The 24060-nt window shown below is 43.9% G+C and overlaps 1 protein-coding gene across 2 annotated transcripts in view; it reads left to right on the top strand.

Annotated features, from left to right (window-relative positions):
- LOC115308194 overlaps positions 1-22598 on the top strand; it is a 248842-nt gene extending 226244 nt beyond the window's left edge. Inside the window, exons 1-2 of one of the 2 annotated variants that reach the window (XR_005715757.2) lie at positions 8437-8573; positions 21579-22598. Coding sequence is in view for 1 of the 2 variants with exons in the window: in XM_002400363.4 (XP_002400407.3) it covers positions 21579-21673 (95 nt within the window). In the remaining variant the exon portion in view is untranslated. Of the gene's footprint in view, positions 1-8436; positions 8574-21578 lie in introns of those variants that run through there. The other variant, XM_002400363.4, reaches the window with a different exon arrangement.
- The last annotated feature ends 1462 nt before the right edge of the window (positions 22599-24060 follow it).

Below are 24060 nucleotides of genomic sequence, written 5' to 3'. Positions count from 1 at the left end.
AATCGGTTTGCGACAAAAGTTAACGTCATTTCTGTACTCGTTGTCACATCCCTACCGAAAAGAAAACATCATAACCTTTCACTATCTGAATCATAGAGCTGGAAATCTAATCGCACTTTTTTCTGGAAACTTGAAATCCAGATAGCAAACAAGAGAGTAATTTCTGAAAGCCTTAAATTGAAATAGAATCCAAACAGCTTTCTAGTTCCCTAATCCAGATCGCGAAAAGTTATACTCGGTTTTTGATAGGGAGATAAAAATTGTTGCACATTAGTCACTAAGTAGTTCGCTTGACTAGTTTTTTTACAAAACATAATTTAATCTCCGAACAGCAGTTTGGGTTTGAGAAGAATAAATTGACGGAAATGGCACTAGTAGATATTAGAGATAAACCTATTACAAAAATTGGAAATAATCAGTTTGCGATCGAAATAATTCTTGAGTTCGGAAAAGCCTTTGATTCAATAAATCATCCAATACTGCTAATGAAGCTAAACATACGGTGTAAGGGGCATAAGTTCTAGTGTTTTCGAATAAATCCGCAAAACTCCGAAAAACACCCTCCGGTAAAATTTTGGTCAATTCGGATTTATTCGATAAATTCCGAATGTTTATGTGCCCATGCCACCCCCCCCCCTTTTCCCCCCGCAAAACAAAAGTAAAAAAAAAAAGTGAAAGACTTTTTTTTCTCTTTTTTTTTTTTACAATTTGATCAGCACGAAGTCAATGGTCCTGAGAAACTGGCACCACAATTATCTTTCAAATCTCAGACCGTTGTCAAAAGGGGTCTTGCCGCTTGTCTCGTCGAGGTTGATTCAGAGCAGCAGGTCATAGTACATTCAGGTCATGACAAAAGCCGCTCTTTTGGTTTCCAGTTTGAGCCATGCGATTTGTGATTTAGAGAAAGGAAAAGGTATGTTTTTGTAGTAGTAAAAGCTATGGACCATAGAGATTGTATTAAATAGAGAAAAGGGACAGTTGAAACTTTCTATTACATCCTTAACCACTCCACCTCGCGCGGCCGCGGGCTAGATTGATGGAATAGGATGGGATGACTACGAGCGTCGTAGCGACTGCCCCGGGAGTTTATTGATTTTAAAGTATCGGCGTTTATCGAAGCAACTTTTTTGTGGTGGGACAAATTAATATTGCCCATGACAATGGCACGAACGTCAAATTCAACTAAAGCAATTTTAATCGATACAAGCGCGTTTTATTTTTTATCTGGCATACGTTTACATCCGGTTATTATTTGCATGTTTATGTTCAATAGGAAGCACTGCGAAATTAAACTCCGAATTTCGGAGAATCGGTGATCAACCAAACATAAACTCCGATAAACTCAGAATTTCAGAGAATTCTTAATCAACCAAATATAAACTCCGATAAACTCCGAATCTTCGGCAAAAAATAAACTTTGAAAAACACCCTCCGAATTTGACGAAAAATAAACTCTGAAAAAACGGAGCCCTAGTCATAACGAAGAAATTAATTAATGGTTACTTGAGTTCTCGATCCCAATTTACCATTTATAACCGTGTCAAATCAGATATCCATCGAATAGAGCATGAGGTCCCACAAGGATCAGTTTTAGCACCATTACTGTTTCCTATTTATATAAATTATATTGTTAATAATTTGCATCGTTTAAAAATGGTATTATTCGCACACGACTCGAATGTATTTTTTCACATAGTAACCTTAAGTATCTTGAGAGTATAGCTAACGATTGGTTGAATAATTTATCACTGAGGCCAGTTGTAAACAGCTTGAATTAAATATCTTATGAACTATATATATTGTTTTTAGCGCAAGAACTAAAATGCTTACCTACGACACTGATGTAAAACTTATCTCATGAACAGAAGAGGATTGGATCTTTAAAGTTCCTGGGTGTATGGTTCATGAACATCTCTGCAGGGCAACTTATGTGTCCAATACATCTTTAACACTTTAGAAATTAATCGGCGCAATGCATAGATTAATGTATTTATTACCAACATGGCTTAAGAATCAAATATATTATGTTCTTGCTTACTCTCACTTATGTTACTGCTCATTGGTTTGGGTAACGACAATAAAAAATAAACTTGAAAAACTACTAAGTCTCCAGAAAAAACGATCCGATCCATCAAGTGCCTTGGTTATAAAGATCAAACATGTGCTTATTAAAAAAAAAAACAAAAAAAAAACATCGCTTTTTTTTTACTATAGAGCAGTTGATAATGTTTAACCCTACACAAGCCATCTTTCATTATCTTAAAAATGACACTAGAGCATTTCACCCTCAATTTCCTTGAGATGTTCACTGGGACTTAAGATTTGTGAAATATGCTAGAGGACAAATACGTACGAGCTATGGCGAAAAAACATTAACACAAAAAATTTCCCAACTTTTAAACATGCATCTCCAAATTTTGGAAATGTCTGAAAGAGTAATGTCAACAGATGTATTAAAAAATCAAATAAGGAATTATATTTTGGGGCAGACATAATATCTTAAATAAAAATATGTGAGCAACTTTTTTTTTGTTGCGCTTGCTTATATTTGTTGTGCCGCTCTGAAACTTGTATGGGCTCATGGGAACTTGGTCAGGTTCTATAAAGTACCGTTTATGTCTGCCACCCCACTTCTAAATGGCTAATAAGATTAAATGAAAGATTTGGTTTTCGCGGCAAGAAACGATGGTCTTGGCGTTTAAAACGTGTGCGTTTTGATCAAATAACGTAAACTAATTCCAAGCTGCACCTACGTATATTTTATTTCAACGCTTGAAGGGGGATTAAGTAACGTTCCGCCAGGAGAAGGAATTCTTTTTTAACTAGGGTCCTTGTGATGAATATGAATATAGTTGTAAACCAAAGCTTGGGTCTGACATCAGGCCACCGCAGTTGGAGCAAGCACGAACGCTCCACTCGGCGCGAATCTAGTTTGTGCGCACGGGCAGTTCCTACACCTGGTGTGTTCAAACGCAGAATTGTTTGGAAGCGGAGTGTTGGTCCATAAATGGGTTGTTTAAGTAAGCAGCAAAAACGTACTATTAATTCGTGCGTTTTGATTTCTTAATTCTATTCTTTGTTTCCTTCCTTTAACTTCCGCGGAAACCCCTGCGACTCATTGTTTTCTATTTTGTTCTCCCTGTTCGAACTCACGTCTACCACCAGCTGAGTGAGCGCCAGTGCTCTCGGGGCCAGGCGCTCCAAACTGTACCCTTTATTAGGGAGTCTAGGTTTAAGAAAGAGAGAGAGACAAAGATAAAGAGAGAGAAAGTAACTCCTACCATGGAAAGCGTTTGCGAATTAATGGCGGACGCCTCCTGCGCAAATTTGTCGCAAGTGCGCTTCCGTTGCGTTGTCAGAGGGCGAGGAGGGAAACGGGCGCAGGGGTCGAGACACTTGCAGACAATCAACTGTTTTGACCCCTCCTCGCAGCTTTCATTGCCAACGTAAGCCACGGGATCCCGATCGAGCGGCTGGCAACAATCTCAAATCTAGGCGCAGTGCTCTTCATTACGGTTACTGAGGAGAATGGAAGAGAGGAGCTTCAGAGCTTCCAACCTTCGACAACGTCTCGCCGTCCAACCAAAGCACGGCGGAATGCTTTGAGCGCATGTTGGAGGTCGGGAGATCGAAAGACACATTCTGCCACGCTAAATTTCTCACTGACTATTGGCGACGAGTGCTGTCGGACGCACAGCTGTGGTCGGCCTTCCACGATTGGCCTTATGCTGACCATGACGTCTCCGAAGGATTTCTCATTGACGGAAATAAGAGTAATGGAAGAACTTCAATCTTGGCGGTGTTGGCAGTGTTGGTTTCAGAGCGCAGTGATTTCAGGCTTCCACCATGCTAATTACAAACACCATATAACCTGTTTCGCTAGATAATACCGTCACAAGAGGGATCCAGAGGAGGGCGCCACCGAAACATCTCACCGGTAATAGACAACGGCAAGCATGACTCCACACTGGTTCACCGTACGTGCAATCATGTGCAGCATGCGCGTGAACGTAGCATTGACACGCTTCTAACTGCACGCACTTGCGAGCACGAGTCAAGCCATGGCGCAGGCAAGATGCCCTGCACGCAATCGTCTATTGTAGGTTCGTTAAGCAATTATAGATTGAACTGCTGAACAAGCACGGACTTCCCCCGAATCGAGTCAGATTTGCAGCCCTTTATGTAGTTCGCGGAGCTAATTACGAAGCACAATATCAGCATACCCATACGTTTCCGAGTTGGCTTCTGCCTTTAGGCGTCCAATTTTAATTTATATTTCTGGACTTTTTCGTTGAAAGTTGATTAGCTCCATTAGGTCAGCTCATTACATGCACGCGGGCTACGCAAACAGAACCTCGTGTCCCGAACATAGGACAAATACACTTCATGAGCAGCCATTATTCATATCCTGCAGCGACCCTGCAAAAACGTTATTTCTCGTTCTGAAGAATAGAAAGAAAAGAACCAGAGAACGACAGAGAAACGAAAAGTGGGCAAACGCAACGAAACCTCGAGCTGGGACGTGACTGCGTTGGTCCTCTCTTTCATTTTCTTTGTGTGGACTTCTTTTTTTTTTTTTACTTCGACCCTACATTAGCTTCCCTGCCAATCAGCTCTAAATGTATTTTACTTCTCTCGTTTTGAGACACTCTTCGTGTTTAAACAAAGGTTATATGAAATGCTTTTCTTTGTTTCCCAGTCTCTCATATATAAAAAAAACATAATTCAAGAGACGTATGACATATTTTACGTGTCTTTTGTTAACATTTTTATATATCTTACAATGTCATCTAAGCCTCATTAAAGAAAGGGGGTTTGTAATGCCTTTATGCATGATATATTTAAGACTACACATTTTCAATTCGGAATAATAGTATAATATGTAAAGATATTCAGAAAATGCAAGCTATTATAAAAAAAAAGGTTCGGTAAATAGAGTAGGGTGTTTGAAGGACAATGGGTCTTGAATAGAACCGGCAGAGGAGCAGGGCGGCTCCCAATCTGAACTAGTCATTTAAAAAAAAAATGGAAGGCCGTTTACAACTCCCTGTAATGCCGAATTAGAGCGCAGCTCTTGAGGAGGAGGAGGGGAAGGTCCGGAGAGGAGGCTATGCCCCTCCTCCTCTCTTCGTCGCCTCCCCTTTAGGGGAAACTTTTCTGTTAAAATTAAGGGAGAAATTTTTCCACTAGATTTAGCGGGGAAATTTTCTCGCTAGATTGAGCGGGGACATTTTTTTCCGCTAGATTTAGCGGGGAAATTTTGACTTAGCGGGGAAGTTTTTTTCGCTAGATTTAGCGGAGAAATTTTTTTCGCTAGACTTAGCAGAGAAAGTTTTTCTACTAGATTTAGCGGGGAAATTTTTTCGCTAAATTTAACGGGGAAATTGTTTCGCTAAAATTAGCGGGAAACATTTTCCGCCAAATTTAGCGGGGAAATTTACCCATAATACACAGCGCGGTTACGCCGACGCCGACGCCGCTCAAGCCAGTAACGGGCGCCTAGGAGCTGCTCTCTGAAAAATGTTTATACAAATATATTTGCACGGCAACATGGATAGACGACTGTATCCTTTTGCAGTTTTAGAAACAACAAAAAATTATTCCTTTTCGTTAACATGAACAAATTATACAAAATCAGCGCTACTTGAGCTGGATTCTGTTCATGATTGCCGCTGGTAGGTTCGGGAGTTGTCGTCTGGTTGATTTTGCTGAGATATATTGCCATCGATATTGTTATTGATATTTATTCTGGCTCATGAGAGCCGCGGTTTCGCAGAAGGGCAAGTCGCCCATACCATGAAGGCCTGCGGCACCGCGACTAACATTGTTGCAATGGTATTTCGCAGTACTCACTATTTTTAAACAGAGCTTGTGGACGAGAGGGGCGGGATGATGATGATGATGATGATGATGGGATGTTGAAGAGGGGGAAGAGCGTTAGTCCTATCAGCCGTCTTTGAAAACCTGGTCTTCGCGAGGCTGCCATGGGCTGCTGACGTTTAGCAGGGCGGTCTCGAGCGCCTGGCGAGGGCTCCCTGCGGGCCCAGCTTGCAGACGAGACGGCCGAATTCCCGGAGACGCAGGGAACCCGGCACGCCCCTGTTGGGGTTCCAGGGGTTGGCGCTGGTGTTCGCCGGACTGCGGTCTTCGCGAACGCGGGCCTTGAAGTTTCTCAGCTTGCGGTCGAGCTTGTCACCGAGCAGAGTGTGCACCCTGCCGGTCGAAGACATGGTGTGGCCCAATGGTTCGGATGGCTCTCCGACGATAGAAAGAACACGCCTCACGCCTAGTTGGCTTGCGTGAGGCGTGCAAACGTCAGCCAGGGAAGAGCAGAGGCAGCACCGTAAGCGAGGATTGGGGCATGGTAATTACTATAGCGCTATCATGGCGACTCCTAAATTTTGAGGCAAGGTTAAAGAGGACGAGAGAGAAAGATAGACAGTTAGCAGTAACGTATGAATGCATTGAATATTTTTTGGGGCTGTGTTCTCTAAGCAGAACTTGATGTGAACTGAATGTCATTCGTGTCGTTCTTTTAGAACCTTATAAAGTGTTTCAGTCTACCGGGAACAATTAGGAAAGAGATATTTATAGATTAGTGATCCCCAACACTTTAGAATAGCATGAGCGCTTACTTTTGTTTGTTTTCTTGAGACTGACATAAAATCGTCAAGTTTTAAATTTAAACATCATCATCAAGAAGTGCTTTGCTGTTTTATGACAGCCGCACGGATAATAAATTGATTTATGTCGGAAGCGTTAGAAGGCTTGAGTCTTTCAACAAGTGAAAAGGCATGCAAATATCCTAGATGCAACGTTCTGGGATACATTAAAATAATTACTTGAGAGGGCGAACGTATGCGATAACCTACATTTCGCGGCAAACAAAAGCTCAGTTATTGTTATGCAACCCTTACCGCCGAATTCAGAAACCTCACTCAAACTACACTCAACCTGAAGGGCCCCTCCACTTCCTCGAGGATGTTGAGGGGCCCTTCAGTTTGAGTGTAGTTTGTGTGAGGTTTCTGAATTCGGCGGTTAGTGTTTACAATCGATTCATCAATCAATGTTAAACGCAATTTAAAGCAACTGTATAGATGCACCCAGAAAGTCCTTGAAAGCAACTATCGACCCATTTCTGTAAAGCAAGTGTAGTTGTGAGCATTTCTGGAGTGTGTACATTTCTGGAGAAATGTGCACATTTCATATTTGTACATTTCTGGAGTAATTTGCACATGTGCGCGACACGAATAACTCGCACAAAATATTAGCAATTTCTGGATTTTAGTTAAAATGAAAAGACACCAAAATATTTCCACATAGATGAGTGTTCTAAATGAGCACCTTCCAAAGCAAAAGTTGTTTTAATTATTGCTCTTAAATTTTTACGGCGAAACAACAAAGAAAAAGAAACGACAATCTCTTAGTAGCCCTAACAGTGTCGCTGGATGTGAAACCATAATTCAATAGTACCTGGCCGTTTAACGAAACAATGCCCCACTTCTTTTGTCTTTTTTCTGTCTTTGATAACGCTTTGCCGCAGGCGCTACGAGAGCCTGGCGGAACGCATCGAGTGCATGCTCGCGCCAGAGCATTTAATATGTGGTTAGCACAATAACCTTCCACCGACTATCGTGCTGACCCCATTTTTTCTCAAATTAAATCTCCAGCCTCATTTTTACTTCGGCGTTATCTTCCATATACGCAAGAGAATCTTACTCAGAACTCCCGTATGCTTACTGCCGTAGCAAGCTAATATATAAACACAATCGGCTATTCCGTCTGATTGACACTTCGCTGTCCTTACGCCTGTGACTCAAGGTTAATGTTATCGTTTCCATTAAACAGCCAGTCACACCTTCTGCTCTAACACAAACCTAACTGTCAGCGCTCCGTCCGGTGACTGCGGGGCATGCTTATCTATCATCGAGCTTCAAGCAAACCGCTGGATTAAACGCGGGAGGCTTGGTTATGCCCGAAATAAGAGTAGGCGCTCTTGAAGTGGGTTCTGGAAACATAATCATGTAGAGTTAGTAGAAATCAGAGAAAAGTAACCCCAAGAACAAAACTCTAACCCCCCCGCCGGCTCCCCCCCCCCCCCCCCTCGAATCCCTCGGTAGTAGATGCACGTAAGTTTCTGTTAGCATACACCCGCTTCCGCAAGTAGTTCTGCCAGCTTTGGAGCGCCGAGAAAGCTACGCTGCCCTTCACAAAGTAGCTTACAGAAGTTAATGCCGTGCATAGATTTTATTATTTTTTTTTTAAGAAAGCGAGCAGACAAGTTATTAGTCCCATGGCATGAACCCTTCGTGTTTTTTTTCGTTCTGGTGGCGCAGTGATGATGGGTGTGGACCTTCCGGACTTTATACTGAACCGGAACCAGCAGTCCCTGAAGCATCTGCAGGCTCTGCGGCAGCGCCTGTTCGAGAGCGGTCGGAGGCGGTGATTCCCAGGAGCCCTGCGTCCGAGCCCCGGACTCGTCCCCGAGGGCACGTCCTCCTCTTCGCCCTCGAAACTTCCCCCTCCCTGCATGGATGTTGCCGCAACCGGAGCGGCTGGACCTTGCTGTCGAGGTAAGTGAGCGGCTCCTTTCTGTTTTCTCAACTGCGGCCGTTCGATTCCCAAGGGTAAACATATCCAAGTCTGTGTTTACGGGGAAAACAATATTACGAATGAAGGGTGGTTTTCATTTAGTATAACGCTGTTCTCTATTGTGTTTATTGACCGACTATATATTAGATGGATGAGCAGCCGTGTTGTTCATTTCTGCGTTGTTGAGAGTGAAGGTGTAATTTGTAGCTGTGGGGTTGCAGGTACTAGGGTGCCTACATGTCTATCGGTCTCAGGGTGAAGACATCCATTGTTTCCCCGAATGTGCCAGCGCGTGGCGCTCTCACGCACTCGCTGCGTGACTTGGGCAACAAAATGGCATCTATGCATTAGCCAAAGCTACTCCCTCGAGCTGAGTGACGCCGGATTATGCGAACTTCAATATGCATAAAAAAGCAATTGAACAGAAAAATGGCTGAGATGTCACCAGTCAAGCAAAAACGCGCGTGTGTATGAAGGCACACTAGCAGGTACCCTACAATGCTGCTTCGTCGTGAGCGTGTGTCCTAAAAAAAAAAAAAAAAGAAGATTCTTCGTAAAAGTGCAATAGTAATCGACAGGTTGAGCACGGCAGGGTGTTTCTTTCAGTTTCCCTGCCTCCAGCACGCGCGCACAGGCGCTCACAAATCGGGAGACGTCGCAGTGTTACAGAGAGTAAGCGGTTCGTGCTAGAATGGACAAGTGAAATACCTTCCTGGGTCGCTAAGCTCGTCCAACACAAATATTCTTTGTGCTATTACATTGTGGGGGGAGGAGCCGAAAGATTGCCGCAAAGTTTTCTTTTCTCACAAACCCGCAGATCCGCGTATCTTCGTGACGCTTTTCTTTGAAGCGGCGAAAAATCCCTACCATTCCCTAGGCGCCGAACAAGAGCAGCACAAGAGAGTGCGCGGAGGCACCCGTGGTTCATACATGTGACGTCACGACAAAGATTATCAGCTGCGACCGACATGTTTGATGGTCTCTAAAAAGCACAATGGAGGCTTGGGTAATTGTATTCTAAAATCAACAGCGTCGAAGTTGATAGTCTGATATCGTTCTTATTTCCGCCGATAAAGAAGAATTTACTAAAAAACGCCCTTGTCGTTTCCTTTATTTATCTCGGCCTCAAAATGTAGTCTGACGGGGCTAGGTCACAACCAGCCGAGTAGCATTGTCTACTTTCGGTCGGATTTCGCTACCGGGCAGATGTCCCTTCCACCGGCGTGATAAAATCATTTTATGGTAGACTTTCAAAAATTAAACAAACTGGGATTAATTCTGAGTTCATCAACGGAGATAAGAGAAATGTCAGGTTGCCAATATTGATGGTGATGTTTTGAGAACGCGAGGACACCAACTTTTCATCGTACACAACAAAACTTAATTGTCATCGTCGACTTGAACACGCGCCATCAAATTTGTCGTTCACAACTGATAATCCTGACCCTGATGTCGAAGGTATAAACTATAAAAGGACGTCACTGAACGTGCCTGCATACAACGAGCCCAGGCACGAGCCTCTCGCTTGAAAGTCTGTCATGGCCGCTCGTGAGTTCATAAAACGCGAACTGTTTTAATTCCACAATCTCTAGAACCATTATTTCCAAAAGTTACTCGCTGTGCTGTTCCTCGTCATCGGTCATCGCTCAGTTGGAACGCCACTAAGCAGGGTAGTCGAAACAGGAGGACGGGGAGGGGGGGGGAGACATCCCCCCTCCAGTAGCGTCGAAAGAGGGGGCAAGGGGCATAAAGGTGTAAGGGAGGAAGGGGCTATCGCCCCAGCCCCTGACCATAGCATTTCAGAGAGTTAGAATAAAACAAAATTAAATACGTTTACCGTTTTCTTTAATGTCGAATTAGAGCGCAGCTCTTGAGGAGGAGGAGGGGTGGGTATGCCCTTCCACCCCCTCCGTACTTTCCTCTCCTGCTCCCCTCCCATTTAGCGGGGAAAGGGAATTTGTATTGAGGTCCCGTGACTTCTATTTCCCAGATAAAATTAGTGGGGAAACGTCCCATAATGCAGCACGCGTGGTTTTGCCAACGGCGACGCCGCTCAAGCCCGAAACGGGCGCCTGAGAGCTGCCCTCTAAAAATACGGGGGAAGGGATATCGCTCGTTTTCACTACCATCATCCCTCTCTCTCTCTCTCCCTCCCTCTCCCGAACAATTTCTAATGCCCTTCCCGACTCCTATTTGTGTGTCTGCGTGTGTTAATCGTACATATATATTTTTTTTTTATTTCCGTTACTTGGCATTTTTGTTATCCCCCGAAACCTCCTCATCTCTCAGACATTAACGACGACTGTACACACACCGCCTGTGGGTGAGCCCGGTGGCGTTGTTGACAAGGGCGGAAGATGAGCTCTAAAGCCGCGTACACCGCGCACGGCTCCACAATATCACAAAGTTTAATCTTCGCCTCGATTCCGAAGCGATTTTGGCCTCAAATAACTCCCTCCCAAAGTTGTGAAACGTCACTTTGTCGTCACCAATAACTTTCACAAACGACGATCTTGCGGCGAGAAAGTTCAGAGCATTTACAGCCCGCCTAGGTACAATCTACGTATTATTGATTATAACGCGGCGTAGGGATGTAGGGACACGCGGGAGCGACGTCATCAGCGCAGCCGTTCAATCAACTGACCCCACGGTGTTGCTCACGCGTGCTCCGATCAAGCTCGCTACGACTTTGTGTTTTACATTCTCGCTGGAATTTGAGAACGGAGAGAGCTTGTACGACTGACATTTCGTCTCGCGTGACGCCATTTTAGTGAGCGTCCAATCAGCAGGCTCCGCGAACTTCGGTCCCAACTTTGTGTTTGACGAGCTTAGCGACCCTGGTGTCCTCATCCCGTCTATGACAAAGTTCAGACGAGGTCTCGCGAAATTATTATCCTTCCTTGTTTACTTTGATAACATTGCAAACCACTCGGGAAATGTAAAGTTTCTACATCACAGACGCGAAGTAGTGACATACTTTGTCGCGTCGGAGGGAGTCGCGGCGCGTATTTTTGTCGAAAAAAAAGCGGAGCTGCAGAAGAATCAACTTTAAGACAGAAATATACTTCCCTCATGAGTTTCATCAGTATCGATAATTATCGCTGTTTATGAAATACGCTCAACTAGTGACACTTGATGTTTATGATGAAGGGGAACTTTTCAGGGTGGAAATATTTACGCAAATATAAACGGTCGTCCCCCTGAGATAGAGGCTTAGAGCGCATCGTGCGCCCGTTAAGCGGGAAGTGCGCCGCTTAAAACGTTTGTTTAGTCCTTAGCTAGGTTGGCGACTGTCAACATGCTTTTTCTGTACTGATGGCTAGCTTCTGGTTAGCTGAGTTCGTAGAGCCCTCCGATGTCCTTGAAAGGGCCCGATTTCAATCCCCTGGTTAGGCGTATGTTAACGACGGCTCATCAGACCAGTCGCCTAGAGGTTGCGAGTGGCGTTTCATCTAAGGAGGAAGTCAGCTTATTCTCACCTAGTGGCTTTACGCTACAAATAATCAAAGGTACATAGGGGGATGAAGCATACGTTCGAACCCAAGAGTTAAGTGTTGCATTGAGGGGGTCTACCAAAGCGAGCGCCGCTTCAGAAATGTTTAAGCAACTTCTCTTACAAACTGTTTGAATGTTTGAGGAACTGCTCCCACGAACTGCGCTTCGTTAGCATAACACGGCATATGACTTGCGAGACTGAGAATTAAATTTCGTTGTAGAAAACAGAATCAGATAACGCGGAGGGTCGCAACGAAAATACATATTTCAATTGTGTTTAATTTGTTTATTTACTCCCATTATACACATTAGTGAAGGAGACAGGAAAAAGCTTCAGACGTGCAGCTTGACAAAGCTTCTGCCCCTACTGGCAGATCGCCTTACAGAGAAAAAAAAAAGAAATGAAAGGACGGATGAAACAATTAGTGAAATGCAGGAGAAAATATTAAAAGTTTGAAATGACTATTTTACGTATTGTTTTTTATTAAGTGTACCAATACAAACATTTTGGTATTATAAAAGCTTAGTAATGTTGGTATTGTATACTATACCATTTCAAGACCGTAGTTTGTTCGAGGACAAGATACTGTCAAGGATCCAGCACTACATACACCATTTACAATAGTATATATGTAAAAGTTTAGCTATATAAACGCAAATAATAAGATTGATTCACTGTTTTGAATGATCGATCAATGGGTCGAATGATTGATTGTTTGAATGATATTTAGCACATAACGTTTTGTACATCGTGTAGATGTGGTGAGCGTAACGCCAAGAAAGTGCGTCGGATAAAAACCAAGACACGTACGTTTAATTTAGCAGGCGAGACGTCGTCCGTCAAATTTAGCAAATTTCGCAGCTGAGAAAAGCTAATCAATTTAACTCAATATTGATTGACACTGTCGTGCATAGACATTTCTGGGATAGCAGTTTTAGACTCCCTGCGTCCCTGCCCGTAATCTCAGACCGAAAGAGCGATATTGGGCACCTCGGAGTTCTACAAGATATGGTAAAAGAACCCTATTGTATTATGTTCCAGCATGCTTTAATAAACTCCCGTCGTGTATTATAGATGCCACAACAAAGTACAAACTGAAGAAAGCGCTGAGAAACATTACTGCATAACCTCCCCCCCCCCCAGACACACACACACACTTTGGTTGTTTTTTGGTTTCAGTTTTGATTTCGTTTTGTTTTCGTTTTGTTTTATTATTTTTTATGTACTCTATTTGTGTGTGTTTTGTTTGCCGGCTGCCAGACGCTGCCAGGCAAGCCCAATGAGGCTTTGGCAGGTCTGTATTTGTTTGTGTACTTTACATGCAATAAAAATTCTTCTTCTTCTTCTTATTATTATTAATTATTACCCTGCGCATCCTAAACTGCGCTCCAGATTATGTGTTTCCAAAGTTAAGCCCAAATATTAAGATACATTTCAGCTTTTCTTCTGTAGTCAAGCTAATGTTCCTTTCAATTTGGCCTACAGTCCACTCAACATGGGTAGGGTGGGGATTTATTTTAATTCTAGAATAATTATTATGACCTAACTATTTCATGGGTATTGACCTCTTAATTCTTCATTTTTGATGAACAGGCAATTTAAGTTAGGCTAGTTGCCAGGGTACGTAAAAAATATTAAACAAATTGCAAAAGGGAACCACACGTGTACGATTTTTAGTGAGCAATAACATTTTACATTTTTCATAAATGAATTATCTTGGATCCCGGTTGAAAGAGAGTAGCAGAAAGACGACAAGTGGAAGAGAAGTAAGATTAGGGGTAATTGGAAGGCAAAACGACAAAACTAATATTCCTACAAAAAGAAAAAGGAACAGCGCGTAGGCGAGCTGTTAGTACATATTGAAAAGAGGTACGAGGAACAAGATCTAGAAATGTACCCCTAGTGGCGAAGTTGAGAACTAAGGTCAAAGGGACAACAACAACGGGAATTATATATCTTTGTTTCCCTACTCCTCCCCCGCTCTCCCATTAGGCCTAAAAGCCAGCCCTTCCTGAGTAAAAAAATTTCATTCATTCATATTTTTGTTTATGACGTAGTATTCGGCTGAGGCAACCGGATGCTGCTTCAGTGTTCGCTTGCCGCTCGTGCTTCACCAGTGAAGTACCAATTAGATATGGGTTCCAGCTGAACGGTGATGCGGTACTGTCGTCCAGTTCCAGCTTCAACTTTATCGAGGCAGATGACGTAAAGACCCCAGTCCACAGGCCTTGTGTTGCGTAAACTTCGGGCTCTGTGTTAAACGGGCTGCGGGAAGCGCAAACCGTAGTTCCATCTGCTGGGTATATATACGTTTCGCCAAATTATCTATGCGCCAGGATTAACGCTGAGAACGTACGTATGTTGCAGGCGGTCGCCTTAGCCGTGTAAAAGATTGAAGGATAAGTCAGTGATGAACGCTTCTACGATGAGCAATTGTTGAAGTATTTGCTTTAGAACAGATGTTGCTGCAGACATCAGCGCAGCGCGTATAACAACTTTCGCAGCATGGTCCTTGAGGTATGGTAATTTCAAAAAACGCCTACTCCGCGTGAAGTAAGTTGGCTCATTCTCCCCAAATCACAAAGCCATAACAAGAAATCTACGCTCTGCGACTAAGCAGTAAATATCGATGCACGACAATGTTCTTTTGAAGGAAAATGAAAAAAAAAAAGAAAAGAAAAGCACCGAAGTCGTATTGGCGTCAATCATAATGAGGGATGCGTAGCCACCCACGCCTCCTCTGAAATATCAGAGAGCGACAAAATATTTCTGGCATCGCTCCAGCCACGGGGCCTTAAGAGTCACGATTTGTTATTGTGCGACACAGCTTCAGTCGGGTTACACACATCACAACACTCATTTCCGCTTCCGGCAGGGTTGGGGAAGCCTCACAACTTTCCGAACCCGGACGAGCCGTCGATATTGGCGGCTTTTTTGGGAGACTAGGGGATCCCGCTAAGCCCTTCTTTTAGTATACCATGATGCGGGTTTAGTGTTTTGGTATAACCGATGAAAGCATGCCGAATTATACAATACGAGGGCCGTCCTAAAGGTTATCGGTCCGACACAGAAGGAGTGCGAGCACACGCACAAACTTTATTTTAGCACACGGGCACTTATTAACATTCGCGACACCGAAAATGACGTAGGCAACACAGTACCGTTTTTCTGTGGCGGCCGCCAACCAGTGGCAGTACGTGCAGTCGAGCTGAAATGAAGAAAGTCGAGACATGTTCGGCTATTTTGTATTTGTATCGGAAGGGCCTAACTCTGGCAGGTGTCTACAAAACGCTAGTGGCTACATAGGCATAGGATGCCCCTTCCTACAGCATGGTGATGAAGTGGGCTCCGAAATTCAATCGAGTATGGGATAACCGCGAAGACGACCCCTGCCTTGGCAGACTTTCGGAAGTGACCGCGCAAGAGAACACCAACCTTGGACACCATGAGGTAATGGCATATCGCCGAATAAAAATTTTAAATATTGCTCAGGTCACAGCCTCTCGAAAACCGTAGTTCTGGAGAGGCTGTGACCTGACTCTCGAAAACCGTAGTCGGGAATGTCAAGATTTTGGGTCTTGACCCAAAATCTTGACATTCCCGAGGTATACGCCTAATAGGTTCCAAGATCGCTCTTGTGTGATAAAAAACGCACCTGCTTCTCCACAACCAGGAACAATCTTGAGCTGTTCGGACTCAAATCCCTCCGGCTTCCGTGCCTCCTTTTTTACTGTGAACGAATGCTGGGGTCACTACTTTCGGACCGACAACAAAATCTAGTATAAAATGTGACAAAGCCCCTCCGCTTCACAGCCAAAGGAGAGTCGGTATGTCCCATAAGAATGCAATGTGATGGCCACGGTTTTCTGGGATTCGGAGGGCATGCTGCTCAACGATGACTTTCAAAAAGGACACAGCATCACCAGGCACTACTACGGAGCCTTGATTAATTACCTGCCGGACGCCATTACCGCCAAACGTTCCGGCATGCTTCGAAAAAGGGTACTGTTTCATCTGGACATAGCGCATACACACTGTGCTGCTGTGGCAATGGCTGCCATCCACTACTGCGGACTTATGTGGTCAACGATTCACCGTACTCGCCAGATCTTGCCTCATCAGGCTTTCGTTTTTCCCCAGCTAAAGAAGAAACATTCTGGTGCTCGCCTTTTCGGTGAAGATCACTTTATTTGTGCTCAGACCTGTTTTTTTTTAAGGACCAAACTTTCAATTTTTCGAGATTGGGGTCCAGGCACTGAAGCATCATTCGGCGAAGTGTGTGAACGTTAAAGGGGACTTTATAAAAAAAGTTGCATAGTTCATTGACCTCTGTCGTCTCCTTCTGGGTCAGGCCGATAATTCTCGGGACGCAGTTCTAATAAAGATAATGATTATTTCTCTCTCGTACAACCAATACATCGATTTTTCTGGCACAAAAATCACCATCGTACTTCTATGTGAGGCCACGCAATAAAATGCACGTATTTGTACAATAGAAAGCCCCTCCCCACAAAATAAAAAAAAAAACTCCTCTCAGCCAGGCACAAAGAAAAAAAAAAACGTGACAGATATGTTAAGAAAATTAAAAAAAAGGTAGTTTCAGTGGATGAAACAAAACATTACTGTATTCATTCAAAGCAGTTCATACAATAAAGGAACCTTGTAATATAGATAGGGAAAAACCATCATATATAAACTTAAGTAGTAAAATATGCGGTTGAAATTATGACATCCCGTTTTAGGCGCGTATAAATAAAATACGCATTGAAGAAATCGAAAACTCTTTAAAAACCTGACTCCAACGATGGTGAAAATGCAAAAGTATGATTGCGTGACCTTACGGGGATAACAATCTAAGCCTAAATACGAAAATTTTATATACACCTACGTTCATCTAGGCTTAACATTCGTAGGTAAGGGGCATTGTGCTCACCTGTGACATTTGTTTAAGCAGAAACAGATGTAAGCAACAAAGGAAACAATATGTTGATCCTTAATTGAGGACATTTTTGTCGCTTAAATAAGGCTGACAGGTACCCACATGACATTCATTGGCTTGACAAAAGTTAGAATTTAGTAGTCATCAGCCCAGAAATATTTTTATTTTCATTTTTACTTAGGTAATCTTATATTCGAGGGTTTTCACATCATACCATTACCATTAGCGCCAAACTAACATGGAGTTCCAGCTCACTGGGGTGCGTGGTTTATTTGTGTGGGTAAGAAAAACAGGTTTTTCTATTTGGATATAAACCTGCACTTAATGCACCATGCCATAAATCAAACAAAAACTTCTACAGCGCTCAGGTACGGTATCCACGATTCACACGTACGTTTGACACGACTTTTCCAGTGCCCCCTTTAGTACACTACAATAGCTTACAGCCAATGAGGGCTTAGTGTGTTAAATAAAGCAGAAATCAAAGTTTATTTGTTTTTTTTTTAGTCCGCGCGCATTTCTGGAATGCTGGTTTTTAGTACGCCTCGAATGCCTTTTTTTATTATTCACTGCAGCATTCCCGGTGCTAGGCCTCTAATACCTTTTTTAATGCGAAATGTTCCAGAAACCAATAATTAGGAATGGAATACCCGACATTTTTTGGCGATTTTGTTTACTTTATAATATTCGTTTTTATTTTAGTATTTTAAATTCAATTACATGTAGTAGTCCGGCTTCGGTCGGCCTTTTGTCAAACGTCGCACTAAAAGTTTGAAAACATCAAACCTGAGTTTCCTCGGCCTCGAAACATCCTTGATATCCCGAGTTATATGCCAATTGAAATGTTGCCTAACTATCTCACAATTCAATCTATCTGAACTTCCATTAACTTAAGCGAAGGAAGGCAAGAGGTCAAGCGCTGCACCTCGCTGTGTGATGCCTCGCAGATCCGTATGACAAGGCCCTAAAAGTCGTCTGCGCCAACAAAAAAAGTATATATGTGTATAAACTTGCAGTTTTGTGTCCGTCAAGGAACACCAGCACTTCTCCAGTTCAGCTCAGTCACACTATTTTATTTAGATAATTGCATAAAATAACCGTCGGTATAGTTTGCGCACAGTCTGCAATTCCTCCTTGTCTCGTTCATGTGTGTCTTTTTCTTGGAGGAAACACCGATGACAATTGTCTCCAATAGAACCCCTATATACGCTGTGGTTAGAGTACCGACACGTCATTCGCACATCCGGGACTTTTAGCAAACCGTTACCGTATTCCCCGAAGCACACTACCGGATCTTTTGAAGCAGACTTTTAAGCCAGCAACCGGGTGATACCGTGAACCGTGGAGTGCGCGCTTTAAAACATGCTTCAAACGATCCGGTAATGTGATACGCTGAACACATTAACGATTTGATAAAAGTACCTATTGTCTTGCGAGTGCATCACTTTCGATAGTTTCGATTCGGAAATGCAACTAACCAAGTTTTACATACGGGAACGTGAGTCGTGAGCCATATTCATTCGCTCTGTCGCGGTCTATTCTGCTCCTCCTGGAGCACGGACAACCGCTTCCTTTAGTTTTGGAAAAAAACTTTAGATACTTGGCGACAATGACGTTAAGCAAGGTGATGGCTGAAGTGTAACTAATCTGAAGCGAAGCCTAGTAAGTTGCTCTATCCTTCACGATTAGAATTGAAGTAATTCTGTTATTTTAACATGCCTCTCTTAATTCTATACACCAAAAGAAAGGTCCAAGTCACACATGTTGCCCTTAATTGTACTATGACTCCAGATGTGAAGATAAGTCGCAATAATCGTGAGTCTTGCATAAGCAATACGGAATTCACGTAGTTCTGCGGACGAGCAAGGAAGTGATATCAGCGAAAAACTTATTGGCAAGGAATATTAGTATGATGTTAGGAACGCCCCCCCGACTGGTGTATTGACCGCGTCATTGAACGTGGCCTCTCGATGTTTCTCTCATGACGCCAAAGACGTAACATGTTGTCGCCGGCCGCAATTTCGTGCAGTGTCGCAGCAGTGAAGGTGGATATTGCAGACGCCTGTTATGCTGCAGGTGCCTCCCCTGTTCGACTGTCCACTGAAGTTTCGGCAGTTAAGATGTGGAACTCCGCGACCACGGCGACACCCGCGCTTTCTCGTGCGTTTTTTACGAAACGTCTACGCCCCACTTCCGGCATCGCGACATCCAACAGCACGATACGCCTACGTTTGTGACGTCATTTGTAGCCACTTCAATACCACTTTCGACGTGTGGGCGAAATAGGGCGCTAAATATTAGCCCCGAGAGCGAACACAAGCGTCGCTGCGGTCGCCGCGCCCTGAAGGGGTGAGGTGTCCCGTGACGTCATGGGGAGGACTCCGCTCCGCGATCTCGCATCGGCTCGCTTACCAGCGCCGGTTTCCTGGTTTTGTGTTGTCTGCCTCAAGCCCTTCGAGGAGCTGGACTTCCTTTACCCGGTGTACAAGACGTTGAGTTAGGCCGATATTGACGTGCTTCCGTACATTTTATAAGTTTGCTTGTCCCTTTTACTTTTAAAATTGGGTTACAAATCCCGAAAGCAATCGGTGGAGGCAATTCCGCCGATGAACCTCCCCGTCCGTCCACACGACACAAGGCAATCTTGCGAGGGGTCGGTGAAGCGGTGGCGCAAGTGTTTCGGACGCTGGAATTCTGTTCCTTTCATGTTCATGATTTAGGACGATATCACATCCCGCTTTCAAGGCATTTGAAGTGGCATTAATATCATGGGCCTTCGGGTGGTCGGAAAATTAGCTCGCGACCCCGACGCTGCGCTGCCACTCTGCATGCGCTGGTTCGCAGATGTTTTAAAGGCCCTCTGTCTGATTATCTTTGAAGTGCTCGTGGAACAAGGTTGTTTTACATAAATGTAGTTTCTTCGTGAATTAAGTATATAGTTTATAGACGTATGCAGGTACATTTCTTAGAAGATGCACAATTACTGGAAATTAGTATGCATGGTAGCAGCAAAAACGGCCGAATTGCCCGCAGTTGCCTGTATGATATGTATTGAACTGCCCAAAATTACGCACGGCAATAGTGCCGTAATTTGGAATGTTTATAGTGTTTCCCTGGCATTTTTTTATTCCAGTCTTGGGTGTTCGGAAAATACACTGTTTAGTCTGAATTGTCATTTCCAATTAAGAGACACTGCTGCAGGTGCCCAAAAGCTTCCTCAGCCTCCAAACTTCCTAGAGCTGGACTTTCTGACAACAGAAGAAAACAGGAGTAAAAACAAGCATTCGAACGTTTGTCCAGTGGTAGATACAGCATTAGTAGGATAAAGTGTGGAACCTGTGAAGGGCGGCAGTCTGCGTGAGAAAAGCTTCTGGTATTTTAGCTTCAGGACATTTCGATTAAAGTAAAATATCAATATTAGGGCTTAAGGGACTAATAACGAGCTAGACACCTTCGCTTACGTTTGTTATAAATTAGTTGAGGGTTGATATAAACAAGTCCACAGATACCACCCGTGTAGTCCATTGAAATACTATCCGAATCCAGCAATGGTCCAATGCGAGCAATGTATAAAATAAATGTTCCTTGTTTTTTTTTTACGTTGCCGCTGCACTTGGGCTGTCTTACTTCTGATTCTCTCGCCATGGCCCAGACTGTATTTAGCATGTTGCTCGAGTAGCATGCAGCTTTTTTGCTTCGGTGATCTTGTTTGAAAACAGAGATACAAAAAAATAATAGTATACATAACTTGCCAATTCATTCAGACCATCAGCAGCATTTATTGTGTGAGATGTAAATCTATAGTGATGCTCCTGCGATTGGGGCCATACTTTATTTTCATATACCAGCTGTGATTCATGCGTTGCCTGCCCTGTCAACCATGCTTAAGATGTTGCTTGAAGTTTAGCCTGTAACTACAGGCCATACCTCAATAAAGGCACATATAAAAATTTACACTTCCTACGAAAAACACGCACAAAAAAATTAAATAGAAACGAGCGCGCCGACAGCTAGCGTCGTCACAGCCTCCACAAGGCGAGCGGGGCGACTCGGGGAAAAATTCTCTCCTCGCCGTGACGTCACCCCGCCTCGCCGTAAGGGGGCGCCACGCGAACTTCTCGGGGCTAATACCAGTCGGATTCCTTACAAAAGCGAACGCTCCTTATGCAGGAGCTGCGTCGATTAGCCGAGGCCGCACTATTTTTGGCGTTCACGCTGATCATGCATTGGACGCGAGTCCTACGTCAGTGTTCAGCGCCTGCTTGGGCTCAAATATATTCGCCACCTGTGCCGCGTCAGCGCCTGGCCTCAACTCGGATCCAATCGCACGCTTCGAGTGGGAAGCGACGACTAAGGACGGATGTATGATTGACTGCTAATGGCTCTACCTTTTATAACTGGCGATAGCTCACTCCCTAGTATGGCGGCCGCCAGTGTTTCCCAATCGCCTCTTAAAAACAATTCTATTGTAATTGGAATGAACTTTGAGTTACATTTGAAGGTCTGGATTAGCATTTAATATGTGCCTCGTTTTGTTTTCTGACGTTTCAGATATCGCCGTTTCGAAGACAAGATCCGATCCATATCCTGGGAATCTACGCGACGGTTCGGCGACATGCTCGCCTCCCCCAATCGCGCACCGATAAAACAATAATAATCGAACCCACAAAAAAAAATTTTTTCCGCTTTTTTTTTAATGGTGTAGTTGAGACAATCGCTGCTGGGTAAACGGAGGCGGCGACAATAATGCCGTGTGTATGTGAACAAGGTTTACGTCGCCTATCTACAGCTGTTCGACGTCCGTGTCCGAATAAACCAAGAAAGATGTCCAAAGTGCAAAGACCATACTCCGTGTTTACACTGACTCTGACCGCAGCCGAAGCTACGATCATCGGGAAGCAATCGAGCAAGGCCAAATGTGCCGCGTGACGGCGCTCGTAGGCTTTGTGCTTTCAATGTCACTGACTAAACCCATATTGCACGCTCTGTGCGCAGCGATCCTGGGCTTGTTTCACGCTTGATCGGTTTAGCCGGCGATCAAAACGTTACCCTTCGTCATAAACTACGTGTCCCACCATTCTACATATCTGCTCGCATTGATCATAGCCATAAGGTTGGTAGTCTAAATTTTAACACTTCATTATTTCAATGTTCTTTTATGCCATGAACCTCTATAGACTGGAACCACCTTCCCGCCTCGACAGCTAAAATCACGAATATTGTTTTGTTTAAAAATGCTATTACTAATATGTTCACATTATACCACTCTCTCCCCTCTTCAATGTACTTACCTGGAGAGCATTTGAAATAAATAAATAGACACACACAGACTACGAGGGCCGTGACGAGGAACTTTTGGCTCTGTTTGATTGGCTGTGTCCGATCGTGACGTCGGCGCCGGTCGGACATTAACTGAAACGGAGAACACTGACGGCGCGTCGCTGATGTACCGCACTAAATAATAAAAATACAACGTGCCCCGTCTGGAATCGCGGGCGGTGATGTAAGCCTCCATCGTGTATACCCGTTTGTTTCGTTTTTGTTGTCATTAAAAGCGTTTGTTGAAGTGGGCTTCTGGTTCTGCCTGATTGTATATCTGCCGCGTAGTTTCCAGACCATACGTAGCGCAAGTTCGCCCGCTTCTTTTGAGGGGGTTGTGCTGATGTCAGAACGCCGATCTCTGATTCGCTCCGATTGGAAGGATAGTGGGTAGACCTCAATGCTAGCTGTTTTGAGGTCAACCCACTATCCTTCAATTAGAGCCAATCAGAGCTCGGCGTTCTGAAGTCACCACACCCCTGCCAAAGCAGACGAACTTGTGCTCCGCCTAGTCTGAGCCCCGTGTGGCGTTTGCGGAGGAAACTTTTACCCGAAGAAAGGCTTGATTTAGATAGTCCGTATCCGGTCGGCACATCGGAAAGCATTATGGTTCACATAGTAGACGAACCCGTGCTACCACTTTTTCCTCAAGCGCCGACAAAGGTAAGAGCTCTGCGTTCCGCTTTGTTTTGTATCGAGCATTCCTTTCGGGAGTTCTGCAGGTGTCCGCATCGTCGCTCGTTTCTATTCAACATTAATCTTTTTGCAGCTACGTGGTTTGACTTCGACTCTTTCTCATTCAGTCTGAAGGAGGCCGTAAACTCTCTTGGTTTTGGAGGAATTGCGGCGTTTATAGTCTCACGTTTTTGTTACAACCGAAACTAGGGGTCGTTTGTGCCACGATTGTCGAACAATCACAGAGCCAAGCTAATCGCTCTGACCTCCGCATGATGACTATGTCTCACTAGCGAGATTAGAACGGCGGAGCTCTCTTTCCAATGCCCGGCCTTCTGTTCAACTCACTCATTATCTTTCGCCGTGCTTTGTCTTCGCGTGCAAATTCGAGGCTTACAAGACGCCTATGCGTTATCTAAGGCAGGAAGCTCGCAATGAGGGCGGCACAAATGAAGGACCTCCTTGCCGTCCTAATCTTGTGGGTGAATGTAGTCCCCAGCATGCAACAACGTTTTCTTGACAACGTGATGGGCTTGTCCCCTAATAAAGAAACGATTAAACAATATTTTTTGCATAGTCCACTGGTATGGATAATCAGCACAGCGCAGAGTATAAACTTTTAGAAACATGTAGTCAACCTATCCGGCTAATGCTGTGATTTATGAATACTCTTTAGAGCAAGATGAATATTTTTTACGTAGAAAGTAATTTGAAATTGCAGCAGAGGTTTCGCGTTGCTTATAGCCTAATATCAAAAGCCACTGAATAAGCTACTGAGAAAGTAAAATAGTGTGACTCAAAACGGATTATTTGACAGCACTCTACTCACGTTATTTCAGGAAAGGAAAACAAATGTCGACAAATTGAGATAGCAATGCGCTGACAGTGTTTTAAACAAAATATAAGTAAAAACGCAACGCTATTACGAAGCTGAGTAAGGAAAATAATGATTCTCGAATATAATGCCATCCATTTTGATCAAAAACATTTTCAAGGTATTGCTGGCGTTCTGCGCAGAAAACGAGAGTGAAGACCGGAA

Source organism: Ixodes scapularis, unplaced genomic scaffold (genome assembly GCF_016920785.2).
Source record: "Ixodes scapularis isolate PalLabHiFi unplaced genomic scaffold, ASM1692078v2 PGA_scaffold7__128_contigs__length_106722199, whole genome shotgun sequence".
In the NCBI taxonomy this organism is placed as follows: domain Eukaryota; kingdom Metazoa; phylum Arthropoda; class Arachnida; order Ixodida; family Ixodidae; genus Ixodes; species Ixodes scapularis.
The sequence above is the reverse complement of the archived record's forward strand: the minus strand, read 5'-3'. Positions and strand labels throughout refer to the sequence as shown.